Source organism: Triturus cristatus, chromosome 12 (assembly GCF_964204655.1).
Source record: "Triturus cristatus chromosome 12, aTriCri1.1, whole genome shotgun sequence".
Taxonomy (NCBI): domain Eukaryota; kingdom Metazoa; phylum Chordata; class Amphibia; order Caudata; family Salamandridae; genus Triturus; species Triturus cristatus.
Genome location: NC_140595.1, coordinates 91,210,408 through 91,226,464, shown reverse-complemented (window position 1 = coordinate 91,226,464; position 16,057 = coordinate 91,210,408). Strand labels below are relative to the sequence as shown.

Sequence of the window (16,057 nt, the reverse complement as noted above, 5' to 3'; positions counted from 1 at the left end):
TTCTCTCCATGTGTTCCCATACCTGGCGTGTCACGTATTTTGGTGCTTATTTTCCCTCCATGTTAAAAAACAGTAGATGTTTCAGCATACAGGCAAATTTTTTGCATAGCTAAATACATATAGGGTCCCACAGGCGTGACCAATTGCATTACAAATGCTTGATTTCTGTTGGGGATAATTTGGCTTCTTGTATAAGTGAAAAAGACCAGTTCGTACTTGCGTAGCGGGCTGGTCACAGGGCTGCCACTGGAGTTGTGCATGTGTATACCTTAGGGCGCATCAAAAAATGGTGCACTGAAGATACCAACATGTTGTAAATGACGGGGTTCCTTTAGTCTAGTTTGTGTGACGAGCACTTCATCAGTGGTGCATGTGAGACCAGTCCCGTGGGTTGGTGTGTGAAGGACAGGAGCCAATGAGAAGGCATGTGTGTGAAAAGATGCTGCCAGGGCATGTTTGTGACAGTGGTGCTTCCAGCCTTGCATGCGTGATAGGCCACAGATACCTTTCAGGTCCATGAGGATCAGTCGGGGGATGTAGGTCTCCTGTCTGCTGGTTGTCACTCCAACACGGAACATGACATCGTGGCAGATCTCCGGGTCTGGCTGCTTGGCCTGAGAGTCGTAACAGAGGGCAGCATCCTGTACAGAAGACACGGGCATCAACAACTGCTTCATGACAAGTACATCAACCTCAACTGACACAGAGTTCCTGCTACTAAAGTGACATAAACTTTTTCCTCTAAGGCCAATCACCAATGGCTGGCTCCTCCCTGACAGAGACAAAACCAGTCTCAATGCTGTACCATGGTACAACCTCTGCTCAACAATATGGAATCGCCTTCGGAAAATTACCCAGCCAACAAAATACATATCTGCTATGCTCCTATGAGCCCCGGCTTCACAGGATATACATCAGCTTCCCACATCCACACTCCCGCCCCAAGGAACAAGTGCTGCCAATGTCCTGCAACAAGAATTTCTCAAAGACCCTCAGTACCTTTCCTAAGTGCCATCTCACAACAATGTGCTTCCATGTTGCGCACTCTAAGACCTTTTTTGTTGTTGGGTCCCATCAGAGAACCAATACAAGCCACAGTTCCTTAACTGCATGGATGTAGGAAATGCCCTATTATTCAGACTCCCCACTATTGTAGCAGCTCTTCTCGAGGTCACAAGCTGCTCCGCACCATTTCTAATCAAAGCTATAGTTAAATCTGAACACATTACTCATATTCTGAGACACCTTCTGGCTTTCTCTTGGAGCTACAATAAATGTCAGAATGTCTTGCCCTTCATCATTGCCTATCCTACACTGATAACAAAGCATTGTTATTAGCTGATTTAAACCGTCTGGTGCATAGGAAAAATGAAAGACAACTCACAGACTGCACAGCCATCATTCTCACTCATCGAGTGAGACTCAACATTTGGAGGGGGGGTTAAGGTCTCTAGGTAGCCTAAACGTCACACCTGCAGGTAAGGGCTAGAACCTGAACTCTAAATGCACCTCTGTTGAGAGCTCTCCATGGTCCTAAGTGGTTCCTGGGAGCTGTAAAAGCTCCAGGATGCAACAACACTTCTGTGGGTGCCCTCCTACAGACTCCTTCATTTGAAGGGAGTAGCCTTCCTAGTCACACTGAAGTGCTACTTAGCGATGTCAGTCGTTTGTCTACCATAGTGACTGTAGGAAGGTGGCTCTTTATATAGTGGACCAAAAAGAGGTACCCTGTATAAAGAATCCAGGCAATCCCCAAAGGTATTACAGAGTCACAAATGACACCCCAAATACTCTCTTTTGTGGTAGTGAGGCTATCAGAGTAGTTCTAAGCATTTATTTTACACACAAAGGCAGTAAGTGAGACCACACTCAATACTGAAATCCAATACCAATTTATAAAAATAACACATACTTTTATCTAAATTTAGATACCAAGATAATCAGAATTGGGTAAGTACTTTTTGAGTTCTTAATTTTTACAGTTTTCAAAAATGGGCAGTGCATGTTCTGGATCTGTATGCCGATGGAGGAAAAACATGTATTGCGTTTGGGCACTTGTCAGCGACTTACGGGACTGTTTTATGGACTTACGGTAAATTTAGGAAATGGTCCAAGGCCACAACAACAGGTCACCTCGGGGGGCTCTGGGGCGCCCAGGTGCAGAGATGTGTCATGGCGTCAGGTGTCCCATTCACTTTAGTGGGACAACGGCCCGGTTATAAGGAGGCTGCAAGCTGGGACTGGGGGACCAGTTTGGGGCAACCCACAGGGAGTCTTGACCCTTGAGATCCTCAGGCACACAGAAACACCCTTAGTCCACTTCTCCTTGGGCTGTGGGGCTCGGGTGCAGTGGTGTCTTTTGGGGTCAAATTCTCTCATGGTTTGGAGGGGTCTTCAGAAAGAGGCTGCAGGTGGTAACTGGCAGTCTAGTCCGGGCAAAGCCAAGCGTGAGCTTTGCTCTTGTGGGTCTGGGGACCCAATTGGCACTATCACCTCCCTCGGACCCGGGCTTGGGAGCATAGGTGCATATGTGCTTTGAGGTGTTGGTCACAGACTTACTACTTTGTCTTTGTTTTCTGCAGGAGGGGCAAACAGGACAGCTGGGCCACTCACTATGTGGGTCTCACTGTCCCTGAAGTCCCTCAATGTGCAGGTCGGGTTTCCTCAGCGTTGGTGTCCTGACTAGACACAACAAGTCTGGGCTGCTGCAAGGGGTCCAGTGCCCGGGTATTGGTCCAGTGTGGCTCCGGTTGGTCCTGGTGTCCTCCCAATCGGTGGGGAGACAGAAATGACCTTCAGGAGCACAGGGTCCTCTTCCTGAGGAGCTGCTGCGTCGGGCTGGCCGGGGAGCGGCAATTCAGGAACAGCACCCATGCGTCTTCGTGCCTGTGGCTGCAGGGGAGTAGCTCTTCTACTCCAAGGGGGTTTCTTCAGGCACTGTCAGCCCTCTGGGTTTCTTGGGGACTGCACAGCAGCAGGACGAGTTTGCTTCTTCCACAATTATTGGGGGCACCAGTCAGGCGGGCTGGGTTGGCACCAAGTGAGTCGTTGTGACAGGACCCTTCTTTGCCCACTCCTTCTCTTGATCCTTCGAAATCTGAAGTCTTGGTATCAGGGGGTTCCCTTCATCATTGCTTTCTCACCTGCTTGCTTTTTCACCGCACCTTGTGCTCTTGCCCATTGCCCCAACAACTCTCATTTTGCTTCCCCCCACTGGTACCTTCATTGTGTGACCGCTGTAGATAGAATTATAAAGGAGACACCAGGAATGATACCCATCTCTTTTTTTCCCCACCCCCTGCGTTGCTTCTGTCACTCCCCCACCATGTTGCTTCTCCCCACCCATGTCTCCTTCTATGACTGATGACCATTGCTCATCCCACCCGTGTGACCCCCACGCATGCCCTGCATATAGCTCCAACCCACACCCTCCATTTTGCTCCCCAAGCCGCACTTAAAACAACAACAAAAATCGGCTTTCGCACATTTTTTTTCTTTTTGTTAACCACCAATCCAACTCCGATTACCTTAGGCTCCTCCCTCCCCCGTATTTAGGCATGCTGCACAGCATGGCTAAAGAACCATTGACAGAGGCAAGAGGAGTCAAAGGAAAGACCTATTGGCCTTGGAAATGTTTGTTAAGGCCCTGCTTTAGCCAAGAGCTTTTGATTTTCAAAATTATATGTTTATATATATTTATAGGGACTTTCAACCATCTACAACTATTTGTCTGTTACAGTGTAGTTCACTTTTTTCTCCCACCCACAAAAGCATACAGCATGGGGCTGTGGATAATCCAACTTCACCCACTGGTTAACTTTACTATGAGTCACCACATTCAGTCATTTCAGAAGGTGCACAGCCAGAGGTTCTCTAACGTGGCACAGCCAGTATCATTTTGTATGACTGATCAGGATCCGACAGCTTCTCCAACAATAAAGTTTTGCAAAGCAAAACAAGCATTAACAACCCAGACCTATTGACTTTGCCAATGCTTGTTTGCGATTGGCTAGCCCCGCCTCTTTTCATAATCACTTCCTGAAAGATCTCTTATGCTATTGGCTACTCCGTTACCTCTTTCTTCTATTGGCTGAAGAACACATTGTCCGGACGAACCCCTCCCCCCACGAACATCCTCACCTGCACATTCCACCAGTGAGTCCCCACGCAGTTGGCGTAGTGTCCGAGCTGAAGGGTGAGCACCTCCCTGTGTGCGCGAGCCATTGCGGCGTCCGCACCCCAACTCTCACCGCAGGACGCAGTGGCTGCACCAGCTGCATCAGCATAGGCCGTAACGTCCGTGGCGGGGAAGGGGCTGAATAAGCGTCTGATTCGCCCGTCAGCCTGTCACTGTATTCATTGAACCCAATTATAACCACGAGATGTCTAATTTCTACTGTTATTGGCTGTCTTTGTGGAGGAGAGGCGTTTCCTCCGTCTCAGGGCCTCGGGAGGCGGGATGTAGAGGAGGAGGCGGTGTCTGAGAGGACAGATCACGCTGCTCACGCATTGCTGATGTAAGGAAACTAAAAGCGTGTTTAGTCTGGTTATGGGTATTTATGATGTACGTTTAGGTTACCTATGGAGGTTTATGAGTCTCTACAAAAATATATGGTAATGGTCATTGGATGGAGTTTGTTTCCGTCGACCTGGATATACGATTATATTGTTGGTTTTTTAACTATATCAATAATATATGGTTTTAGACGCACTAGAGCCTAGATTTAGGATGATTTGGGTTTCGCATTTAACAGTCACAAAAATCTGAAGTCTTGAGTCATTACGTTTATATAAATAGCATTGATCTAATGAGGGACAACACCTGGTGGCCATCTGCCCTTGGCAGCCCTCCCACCCCCACGGACCACACCTGAAACCTCAGCATCGTACTCAACACCTCCCTCTCCATGACCTGATAAGTCAACGCCGTCACCTCCAGCTGCATCGACACCCTCCGCATCCTCCGAAAGACCTTCAAATGGATCCCCCTCAAATCAAGAAAGATTGTCACCCACGCACTCATATCCAGCAGACTGGACTATGGAAACGCCTTCAACGCCAGGATCAACAGGTCTCTGCTCCGCAAGCTCCAGACCATACAGAACACAGCCAGACTCGCTGTAGGCATCCCTCGACACAAACACATCACCCAACACTTGCGTGACCTCCACTGGCTTCCCGTCGAGAAAAGAGTTACCTTCAAGATACCTACCCACGCCTACAAATGCCTCCACAACACTGGACCCCAATGCCTCAACGAGAAAATCACCCTCCACGTACCCAAGAGAAACCTCCGATCCGCCAACCTCGCCAAAACCCTGCGCATCCGCAGAGCCAGAACAGGTGGAAGAACCTTCTCCTACATCGCAGCCAACACCTGGAACGAGCTCCTGACCAACATCAGACACACCCCATCCCTGAACATTTTCAGGAAGACATTCAATCTGGCTCTTCGACTGATTGGTGCTTCATATGCACCCCGAGACCCTCACGGGTGAGTAGGGCGCTTACAATTCCCCTGATTGATTGAGGGGCCTACTGTTACATTTGGGTTTATCATTTTAATGAGCACTGAATACATGACTCAGTGTAGGAAGCTGGCTCTCAATACAATATATCAAAATGAGATATATTGTGTAAAGAGTCCAGGGGTTCCCTTATGAGTGGACAGGGGGCTTGCTATGGCAAACCAAGGTGCTCTATTAGGGGTAGTGTGGTCGAGCAGCCTTAGGCTTAACACGGAGGAGTGCAAGACATCTGAAAATACACACAATGGTCAATAAGGAGATCCACACCAATTTATAAAAATACCAAGTATATATATATGTGTTTAGGCATCAGAAGAAAATCGTTCAGGTAAGTACGTTTTTAATAGAAATATTTTTCAGCTCAAAAAGTCGACAGTGCAATTTCTGAGTTCTGCAATGTTAACCTATGGGATGAAAATCACTTGTGGTTTATCGGTTCTTGTCAGGGACTCACGGGACCCTTCTCCTGAAGTTAAGGTGAGTGGTGGGCAAGGTCCAAGGCAGCACCAGCAGAACACCGGCGGCACTAGGGCAGCAGGGTGCCAAACAGCATTGTGTGCCCAACGTTATCCAATGTAGGATGGTCATGTTAGAAAGAAGCTGTAGGAGCGGACTGTGTGACTTGTCCAGTGAAACCAATGAGTGGCTTTGGTTTTTGCAATGTTTGGGGGACACCTGTGGTCCTCTTCTCGGGCGGGGCGTCCTGTTGCAGAGGGTCTTAGGGGTGTCAGGTTTCACCATCCAGCAACACTCACAGATGAGGCGGCCAGCCAATAGAGGCTGCAAACGACATTGGGGAGCCCAGAAGGAGTCACTGCACAATGGGCTCAGTACCCTGAGGTCTTGTTGGCCCACTTCGACACAGGCTAGGGGGCTTGGATGAAGTGGTGCTTGGCTGCGTTGGGTTTTGCCGTGGCCAGAGTCCTCCTGGTCTTTCTTTTGCTGTCTGCAGGGGACAGTTTCTCTGTCCCTCAAAAGGTCTTGGTTCCTAAGCGAAGGCTGGCAGGTCTCATGGGTTTTGAGGACTCAGCAGCTGCAGGACAAGTCGACTTCTTGTGCAATAGACGAAGTCAGCAGACAGACCCGCAGTGTTGGCGCCATATCAGTTGCTGGGTCTTCTGTACTTGCTGTGCAACTTTTCTTGTCCGTGTTTTTTTCAGGTCCTCAGGATGTACTCTTCTGGTACCAGGGGCTCCACTAAATACTGAATTTAGGGACATTAGGGGAGTGTAAGGTAGTAGCCAATGGGATACTTACCATTGGGGTCACTATGCCCCCTATATGACGACTTCCTGTGGGAAGTGGGCATGACCCTGTCCCAGACTTCCTAAGCATGCCATCACAAAGATGGCTACTTCTGAAAAATCGTTTCCACCTCAGTTTAGCCCACCTTAGGGGTGGTACTAGCCTGGGGGTGGCATACCTACTTGCCGAGGTAATTTTCCCGCCTCGCCAGGTGCCAAAGGGGGCTCTTGACAAGGGGTCAGCTTCCTCTCCTGTGAGGGGGAGCCAGATTCGCATTTCAAAGGCGGCAGGTCTTTGAAGCTTGCCGGCCTAGGAAGGCTAATCAGCAGGTCATCCGGTTGGAGGGGACGTTACACCTTCCCGAACAGGCTTTTGTTCTGGGTCTCCTGAGAGCAAAGGCTCGTACCCTAGAAAGTCAGAACATTCTCTCGGGTGACTGGCTGGCAGAAACTAGTCAGCAAGCACACCAGAAGCTAGTGGGTTTTCAGGAGGAACCTCTAAGGTGCCCTATGGGTGCATGCATTGGTAAATCCGACACTGCCATCAGTGTGGTTTTACCAATATGAGATGTTTGATACCAAACATCCCTATTTTCAGTGAAGCCATCATGTAACTGGGGAACTAGTTTTCACCAGTGTCCAGCACGTGTTTTAAGATGGTTTCCCTGGTCACAGGTACTGGCGATAATAGGACTGACCAGCACAGGGGAATATCTGCTCATGCAGGTATGCCCTCACATGTAATATTCAGCAACCTCCCTAAGGGCTGTCGGACCTACTGTAGGGGTGACTTACAAATGTTACATGCAGTGTTAGGGTACATTGCATACAGGGATGTGTGACATGTGTTTTCACTTTTGTCTGCACCAAAACTCACAGCCTGCAATGGCAGCCTTGCATGTGCTTGGTGAGGGATCCCTTAGGTTGGCACAATTTGTGCTGCTGCCCTCAGGGACTCTCTTTAATAGCTCAGGCCCTAGGTACTAGGGGTATTATTTATTAAGGACTTACAGAGGGTGCTAAAGGTTTTGCCAATTAGAGAAACAATCGTACAGTTTTGAGAAAGAGCTATGGCACTGGAGACCTTGTCTGCAGAAACCCACTGCACTTCCAGTCGAAATCACACCAGTTACCAGGCAAACATGGGAGTGACCATGTAAAAAAAGGGCTACTTTCAACACCCAGCTCAGTAACAACACACATTAGTGAGCAAATGGCTATACCATAATAAATACACAGTACTGTGCAATCATGGCAACATTTGGGAGGATAAAAGACATTTATATATAAAAGTGGGAAAGGGGAATCACACCAAAAAGTTGCGTTGAAGCTTTTAAAGATTTAAGTGGGGAAAAAAAAGCAGCTTTGGCTTAAAAATTAGAGAAAATCTTGCCTACAATTGGTAAGTAGGCAAATTACACAAAAGGCAAATCCATCCTTAAGCAATATATTTTAGGGTTAGATGGGTCCTGGTAATTTTTGGATGCAGGATGACTTTTGAGGTAAAATGAACAACAGCCATTCGCATTCTATTGTTCCTGTACAATTAAGATAAGTTTTTCCATGAATGTTGTGTTTGTGGTACATTTATCGCAAATGGTGTTTAATTACACAACGTGGTGCAATTTTAGGAATTTCCCATATTACGCATAGCTCAAATTCCCCGATATTACAGAAATAACAATAGGATCATTTAAATTTTGTGCAGCCCTAGTTTGCATATTAGGTAAACATGCTTAGGAGATTCTGACAGATGCCCTACTGAAAATATATTTACTTTTCCCTTAACAGTGTTATGACTCTCTCCAGCGCCTTAATTCTGGGCATGTTTTCTGACACAAACCACTAGAAGGGGCGTGCTACATACAGTCATGATGGCGTGGCATCTCCTCTCCGCACCAAACTATATCTCAACTTACAGTGATTTGTCTATTCCTATTATAAACCTTCCTGAGCTTTTTGGCTCATGGATAGGGATTCGGAATTGAGTGGGTGAGGAAAGTGACCTGGAAAAGGAAGGGATAAAGTCATCAAGTGAGGAGTTTTGTTCAAACAGTTTGTCATTACTGATGACCTTTCATCCAATGAGAGCTGATGTGCAATGCAAATTTCTCATCTGCATGTCCATCTCTCCCCACCATGAGCTGATGAAGTATGGCTGAGTACCTTGCAGGTGCTTTTTTAAAGTACCAGATCTCCTTGACACAATATATGTTGTTTTGATAATATCCTACATGGTTTATCCCCATCCTTCTGGGAGTCCTACAGTCTCACCTGCTGTGGACTGCCAGGGTTGGAGATATAGCCCGTGGATGCCAAAGCTTCCTGCCAAAGAGCTGCGCAGATGATTTTGAGAAGATCTCTTTCCCAGTGTCACGGTAGTCCCTCAAACCTGCGTAGTACACCAGAGATGTCGATGAGCTCTGAAGGTGCTTACACACATCATCAATTATAGTTCTAGGTGGGGATCAAACAGCCGGTGCTTCGGGTTTCCCAAACCATTATACAATTATAAAAGGCACATTATACAAGAGCACAACCATCTTCTACAACAATTACCAGAGTTTCTCTCACTTGTTTGAGTATAGATCACAAAGTGGAAAGGCAATGCAGGATCAGTTAAAGCAGTGCAAGGTCTTACACTCCTGTGTCCCATGTATTTCCACTGATTGAATGGGGGTAATTCTGGCTTGGAGCAAGGCTGTGTACTTGGTCTGTAGCCCGGCCCACTACCGGCAAATGAAGATAGATCCCATCTCGGTGGTATTACTAACTGTAGTGACTTGCCATGCATCACATACAGAAATACTACGTACCCAGGTTGCCAAGAGCTCACTTTCATCTCCAGTGTTTATATTATTCTGCAGAGATAGCATGCCAACCAGGAGTTCCTAGGAAAGCTACCATTAGGTAGCTTAAATCTGCCTTTGTAACCAGGCCGACCCACGATTCCACAAGGGGGTTCCCATTCACCTCTTAAACCCCTCTGAAGGCTGTGGCACTTCAGACTCCATTCTCTTTCACACCCTCATTTGTGAATGTTGGAGTAAAACTAAGTTATCTGACTGACAGAATTGACAATTCCAAAAACAGTCTCTCAGCACCGGTGATACATAACCACCACTCTGCGATGTTCCATCAATAGACACCCACAATCACCATCATTCACCCCCCCTACACAGTTTGTGCAGCATTCAATTGCTTAGTGAGTAATTTTTGCAATGATTAAAGACTTGAACCAATGCCCTTTACATGGGGAAGGGAAAACTCCTAGCATTTTAAGGGAGCATCCTTGATTTGGTAAAGTTTATTGGAGGAAGCAAAACATCTCCCAAAAAACATTACTTGATAATCTTCGTAATCACCCTTCTTAAAGGTTAAGAACTTCAAATGCAAGATCTAAAATAATCTCTGTGCAAATGAGTAAAGACCCTTGACCTCCCTCTGCCACAGGCGTAACATTGCTTTTGAGATGTTTAGATTCTCGGAGGGCTTTGGGGATAGATGTTTCTGTCAAGAATTCCTGTCATACGAGGGGAGGAAAACGGTAACCAGCGAAAACGGACTACATCTCCCAGGATGCTTAGCGGTTGAGAGGTTATGTAAACAGGAGAGCTGTTACATAACTCAAGGGAAACACGCCCTTATGTAAACAGGAGAGCTGTTACATAACTCAAGGGAAACACGCCCTTATGTAAACAGGAGAGCTGTTACATAACTCAAGGGAAACACGCCCTTATGTAAACAGGAGAGCTGTTACATAACTCAAGGGAAACACGCCCTTATGTAAACAGGAGAGCTGTTACATAACTCAAGGAAAACACGCCCTATAAAGGGAGGAACCGGGAGGTACAAGGCTGTCGGATATTGTGTTTACACCGACGTACCTGCTTCGTGAAGAGCAGTGTTCCGGAGTGGTGCTCCAGTAAGGCCAGAACGGAGGTAGGTCGAGTCGTTACTCCCTGGGCCGTGTCTTGCCCCATCGTCACCTGTGAAGGACCCGGAAGCTCTACCGGTCAACCATTGAGCTTCGCTTTTTGACTCGGCTGAGTCCAAGCGCAGTGGCGCTTTTGCTGGTTGGAGTCGTAACTCCCAGCCCGACCAGAGACACAGGGACTGCCAGCTGTAACGCACACCAGGAGGTGTTTGCCGCGTTACAGACTCGGAAGTCCACAGGATCGATCGAGCGGCTGCTCTCGGTTCAGTCTTCTTGCTTGTGATTGGGGTATCGGTGACGCATCACCAGGAGGTGACTCCGCGTCCCGGTGCAGTCTGAGGAAGAGGTTGAGCGGCTGCTCCCTTCAGGTAGAGACCCCGGCTGGGTGTTTCCCTGACTCCTCGATTCTCCCCAACACTCTTCGTGCCCCTCACAGCCTACCGATTGGCATTGTCGGCCATTTCTTTCTGCCCTCTGTTGGCATACGCCGGGATCGGCGTATATGCAGAGGACGGTTAGGACCATCCGTGCTGTGGGCTGGTAACGTACTTAGCCTGGAGGATTCCAGTGACTATAACTTTTGTTTGTTCTTTGTATTTTATTTGCCTTCATTAAAAGAACTAACCCTTCACAAGTGGTTGCGTCCTCATTGTCGTGTCTGTTAAACGATCCTGAGACGTTCAGGGCGTTACAAAATATCCGACCTTAATAACACTAACTGTCTCCCGGTCGATAACAGACATGGCAACACTTGATGATGTGCTGGCTGCTTTAGCGGCCATGCAAGTTGAAGTGGCTGCCTCTAGGCAAGAAACAGCCGATGTAAAAGCCAGACTGGATGCTATCCAATTGGACCCGCTCACGCCCAGCACCTCCCTCACGAACCAGACCCCTGCGGTAGTAGTGGAAATGCCGGTAGCCATCCCCTTGGCAACACCAGAGAGGTACAGTGGGGATCCTAACACAGTGCAGGTATTCCTCACACAAGTGGCGCTACATTTATCGTGCAAACCAAAGGCGTTCCCCACGAGTCAGGCTCGTGTGGCTTTCCTTATATCCTATTTGGCTGGAAACGCGGCACAATGGGCCGTACCTCTGGTGAGCAGGGACGACCCCCTCTTATGTGATTGGGGTGCTTTTCGCGAGGAATTCCTGAAGGTATTCGACAGAAGGGCTGACTCGTACACGGCGGACCGTGAAATGCTTGAGTTGAGACAGGGATCCAACGACCTGGTGCAGTATCTCAACGCGTTCCGAAGGCTGGTTGCGGAAACCAAGTGGCCTGTTGCTAAACAGACGGCGCTCTTCCATCAAGGGCTGTGCGATGAGCTCAAGGACGCCGTGGCTCATATTGACCCTCAACCCAAGACATGTGAGGGCCTTATCAACCTGGTATTACGGCTGGAACATAGGCTAAGTGAAAGAAAGGGGGATCATGGGAGAAAAGGAAAATCCCTTCCATCCTATGTGACGGTGGGAAGTCCTGAAACTTCCACCGCATCCAAGGGAGAACCCATGGACATCAGCGCAATACGAGCGAGCCTCACAGCCACGGAGAAAGAGTCACGCCGTAAACAAGGATTGTGCCTATATTGTGGCAAAAAAGGCCACTACGTACGTGAATGCCCTGCCAAACCGAAGACGTCACGTTATCGGGCCAACCGGTCGGTAACAGCCGTGGTGGACATACCGGCGGAAAACTAGAGGACTCCAAGACCAGAGAAGGGGCATCTCGGAGTCACTCATCCATCCCTTCACTTTCCAACTCGGTCACTAAGGGACAACGACACCTGTTTATCACGGTGCACGTGGGAGTGCATGACCAGTGGATACCCGTTGTGGCCATGGTGGATTCAGGGGCCACTGGCATGTTTATGGACCACAACGAGGCATGCAGGCTAGGGCTAGTGCTTCTTCCCAAAGCAGTACCCGAAGACGTCTATGCGGTAGACGGAAGGCGATTGGTGACGGGGCCCATCGGACAGCACACGGGGGTCCTTCCGATGAGATATGGGAGGAACCATTTGGAACAAATCGATTTTAACATCATCCGAGCACCCCAATATGGCGTCATATTGGGATTGCCGTGGCTACAGAAACACAACCCCTTTGTGGATTGGCCAACACATCGCATCGAAATGACGTCACCGTATTGCATCCTGCATTGTGGAATAAGAACGGAATCCCTTGACGCAGATGAGAGCGGGAGTCAGACGGTGGCTACAGCGGCAGAAAAAGATGTGGCTCTCCCCCAGGCTTATCACAGTTTTGAGGATGTATTTGATGAGGTGAAGGCGGAAGTGCTACCACCACATAGACAGTTTGACTGCCAGATCGACCTGGTGCCAGGGGCCAGCGTTCCCAGCGGCAGGCTGTATGCCCTGACGGAGCCTGAAAACGTGCATCTCCGGGGGTACCTGGATAAACTCCTCAAGCTAGGATTCATCCGCCCGTCCAAGTCTCCGGCCGCCTCGCCACTCTTCTTCATCCCGAAGGCTAATGGGGAGCTGAGAGCCTGTGTGGACTTTAGGGCATTGAATGCGATAACCATAAAAAATCGGTACCCCTTGCCTCTCATCAGTGTACTTCTGGAACAGGTCAAGAAAGCTCGTATCTACACCAAGTTGGATTTGAAAGGGGCATACCATCTGGTGCGCATGAGGGACGGAGACGAGTGGAAGACCGCCTTTAAGACCAGGTTCGGCCTTTTTGAGTACCTCGTCATGCCGTTCGGTCTGTGCAACGCCCCGGCAGCCTTTCAGTACTTTTTGAATGAGGTATTCAGAGAGGAGTTGGATATCTACGTGGTCGTATATATCGACGACATCCTCATCTATTCGTCCAGTGTGGAGGAGCACGTACACCACGTCAAAGCTGTGCTCCAAAAGCTGAGGGAAAACATGCTGTTTTGTAAACTCAGCAAGTGTGACTTCCACGTCACATCCGTGGAATTCCTTGGAGTGATGCTGAGTCCAGAGGGACAGGAGATGGCAGAACGAAAGATCAAGGCGGTGAAAGAATGGCCGGTGCCCCAAAGCGTGAAGGACGTCCAAAGTTTCATTGGCTTCGCCAACTTTTACAGGCGGTTTATAGATGGATTTTCAGGAGTGGTGGCCCCAATCACACAGCTACTGAGGAAGTCCAAGGAGTTTGTCTGGTCCCCTGAAGCGAACAAAGCCTTTGAGGCCCTGAAAAGCGCCTTTGGTAAGGCGCCGGTGTTGGCTCACCCCGATCCGGATCTCCCCTACGTGGTGGAAGCGGACGCGTCGGATGTGGCGCTGGGGGCTATCTTGTCCCAACGCAACCACGACACAGGGGTGCTTCATCCCGTTGCGTACATGTCCCGCAAACTCAACGACGCCGAACGCAACTACCATATTGCGGAGAAGGAGCTTCTCGCAATCAAGGACGCCTTCACCGAATGGAGGCATTGGTTGATGGGGGCAAGACATGTGGTATCGGTGTACACGGACCATCGGAACCTACAGTTCATGACGGCCACTAGACACCTTTCTCCCAGGCAGCTGCGGTGGATGATCTTCTTTGCGGGGTTCAACTTCCGCATCACATATCGGCCGGGGACGGAAAACCGGAAGGCGGACGCCCTGTCCCGTCAATCTGCAGTTAAGGAACCATTGCCTGCAACCGAGCGTTCCATCATTTCCCCGAGGATGGTATTGGGGGTTATCCAACCGGATACTTTCCTGAGGGGAATAAAGAGAGGGATCAGGTCATTCGCATGGCGGAGGTGGCTCCTCAGTCACAGAGAATGGCAGCTGAAGGACGGGATACCCCTGAAGGGCAGGTGCCTATTGATACCCACGCCTAGGCTAAGGAAACAAGCATTCATCTGGTGCCATGACTCTCCATGCGCAGGTCATTTGGGCTTTGAAAAAACGGTGGCTAGCATGGGACGGCATTTCTGGTGGCCAACCATGAGAGTGGATGTCAGGAGGTGGGGACAGGAGTGTCCTACGTGTGCTACCATGAAGGCCGACCATGGCCGAACCCAAGGGCTCTTACATCCACTTCCGACCCCGGATAGACCATGGGATAGCATATCACTGGACTTCGTGGTGGGCCTACCGGTAGACCAGGGGATGACGGCAATACTGGTGGTGGTGGATTACTTGACGAAAATGGGGCACTTCATCCCCTGCAAGAGAGTCCCTACGGCCGGGGAATTGGCGTCACTACTCCTAAAGAATGTGGTACGACTGCATGGATTACCTGGGGTGATCGTGTCGGACCGGGGGTCACAGTTTACTGCGCAATTCTGGAAGACTTGGTGCACTGCGCTGCATGTTAAGACCGCCCTGTCCACCAGCTACCACCCTCAAACGGACGGCCAAACCGAGCGCCTGAACCAAACGCTCAAACAGTATCTGCGATGTTTTGTGGACCAGGGCAGGGAAGAATGGGTCGACTTGCTATGGGTTGCAGAGATAGCCTATAACAACGCCACTCACAGCTCCACACAGTCATCTCCGTTCTATAGCAACTATGGCCAACATCCCAGGTTCTTGCCATTTCTACATCCGTTCAGAGAGGACAGGATTCCCGCCACAGCGGACAGGGTGGCACACATAAAAGACACGTTGATGCGCTCAAGGGCTGTCCTAATAGAGGCCAAGAGAAGATACAAGGCTGCGGCAGATAGGAAGAGAAGGCCCGGGCCACTGTACCGCACTGGAGACTACGTCTGGATATCCACAAGAAACATGAGGTTTCGAAAGAACAGTGTGTTCCATCCCAAGTACATGGGCCCCTATCGAATTACCAAGTGTATGGGTCCCGTGAACGTGAAGGTGTGCTTGCCCCAGTCGTTGCGGATACACCCTGTCTTTCATGTATCATTGCTCAAACCAGCACCCTCCAAGCCGTCTGGGACACCTAGGCCGGTATGCGTGGAGTCGGAGGTGGAGTATGAAGTGTCGGGCATACGGGCGTCCAAATGGCGCAGGGGGAAGCTGTGGTACCTGGTTGCGTGGAAAGGCTATGGCCCGGAGGAGCATTCATGGGAACCGGCTGAAGGGGTTCATGCTCCGCGCTTGGTCTCCTTGTTCCATCGGCGTTTTCCTGCCAGCGCTGGACCCGTGGGGAGCCGCTGAGAGGGAGGATGTACTGTCAAGAATTCCTGTCATACGAGGGGAGGAAAACGGTAACCAGCGAAAACGGACTACATCTCCCAGGATGCTTAGCGGTTGAGAGGTTATGTAAACAGGAGAGCTGTTACATAACTCAAAGGAAACACGCCCTTATGTAAACAGGAGAGCTGTTACATAACTCAAGGGAAACACGCCCTTATGTAAACAGGAGAGCTGTTACATAACTCAAGGGAAACACGC

At 49.4% G+C, this 16,057-nt stretch overlaps 1 protein-coding gene across 2 annotated transcripts in view; it reads right to left on the bottom strand.

Moving 5' to 3' along the window:
• The window catches only part of MSTO1 (misato mitochondrial distribution and morphology regulator 1), a 66,649-nt gene extending 62,202 nt beyond the window's left edge, over window positions 1–4,447 (bottom strand). Inside the window, exons 1-2 of one of the 2 annotated variants that reach the window (XM_085636988.1) lie at window positions 4,141–4,447; window positions 506–641 (exon numbers count right to left, since the gene is read on the bottom strand). In XM_085636988.1, the coding sequence (XP_085493114.1) occupies window positions 506–641; window positions 4,141–4,224 (220 nt within the window). In that variant the 5' untranslated portion in view covers window positions 4,225–4,447. The remainder of the gene's footprint in view (window positions 1–505; window positions 642–4,140) is intronic. The other variant, XM_085636987.1, reaches the window with a different exon arrangement.
• Window positions 4,448–16,057: the final 11,610 nt, after the last annotated feature.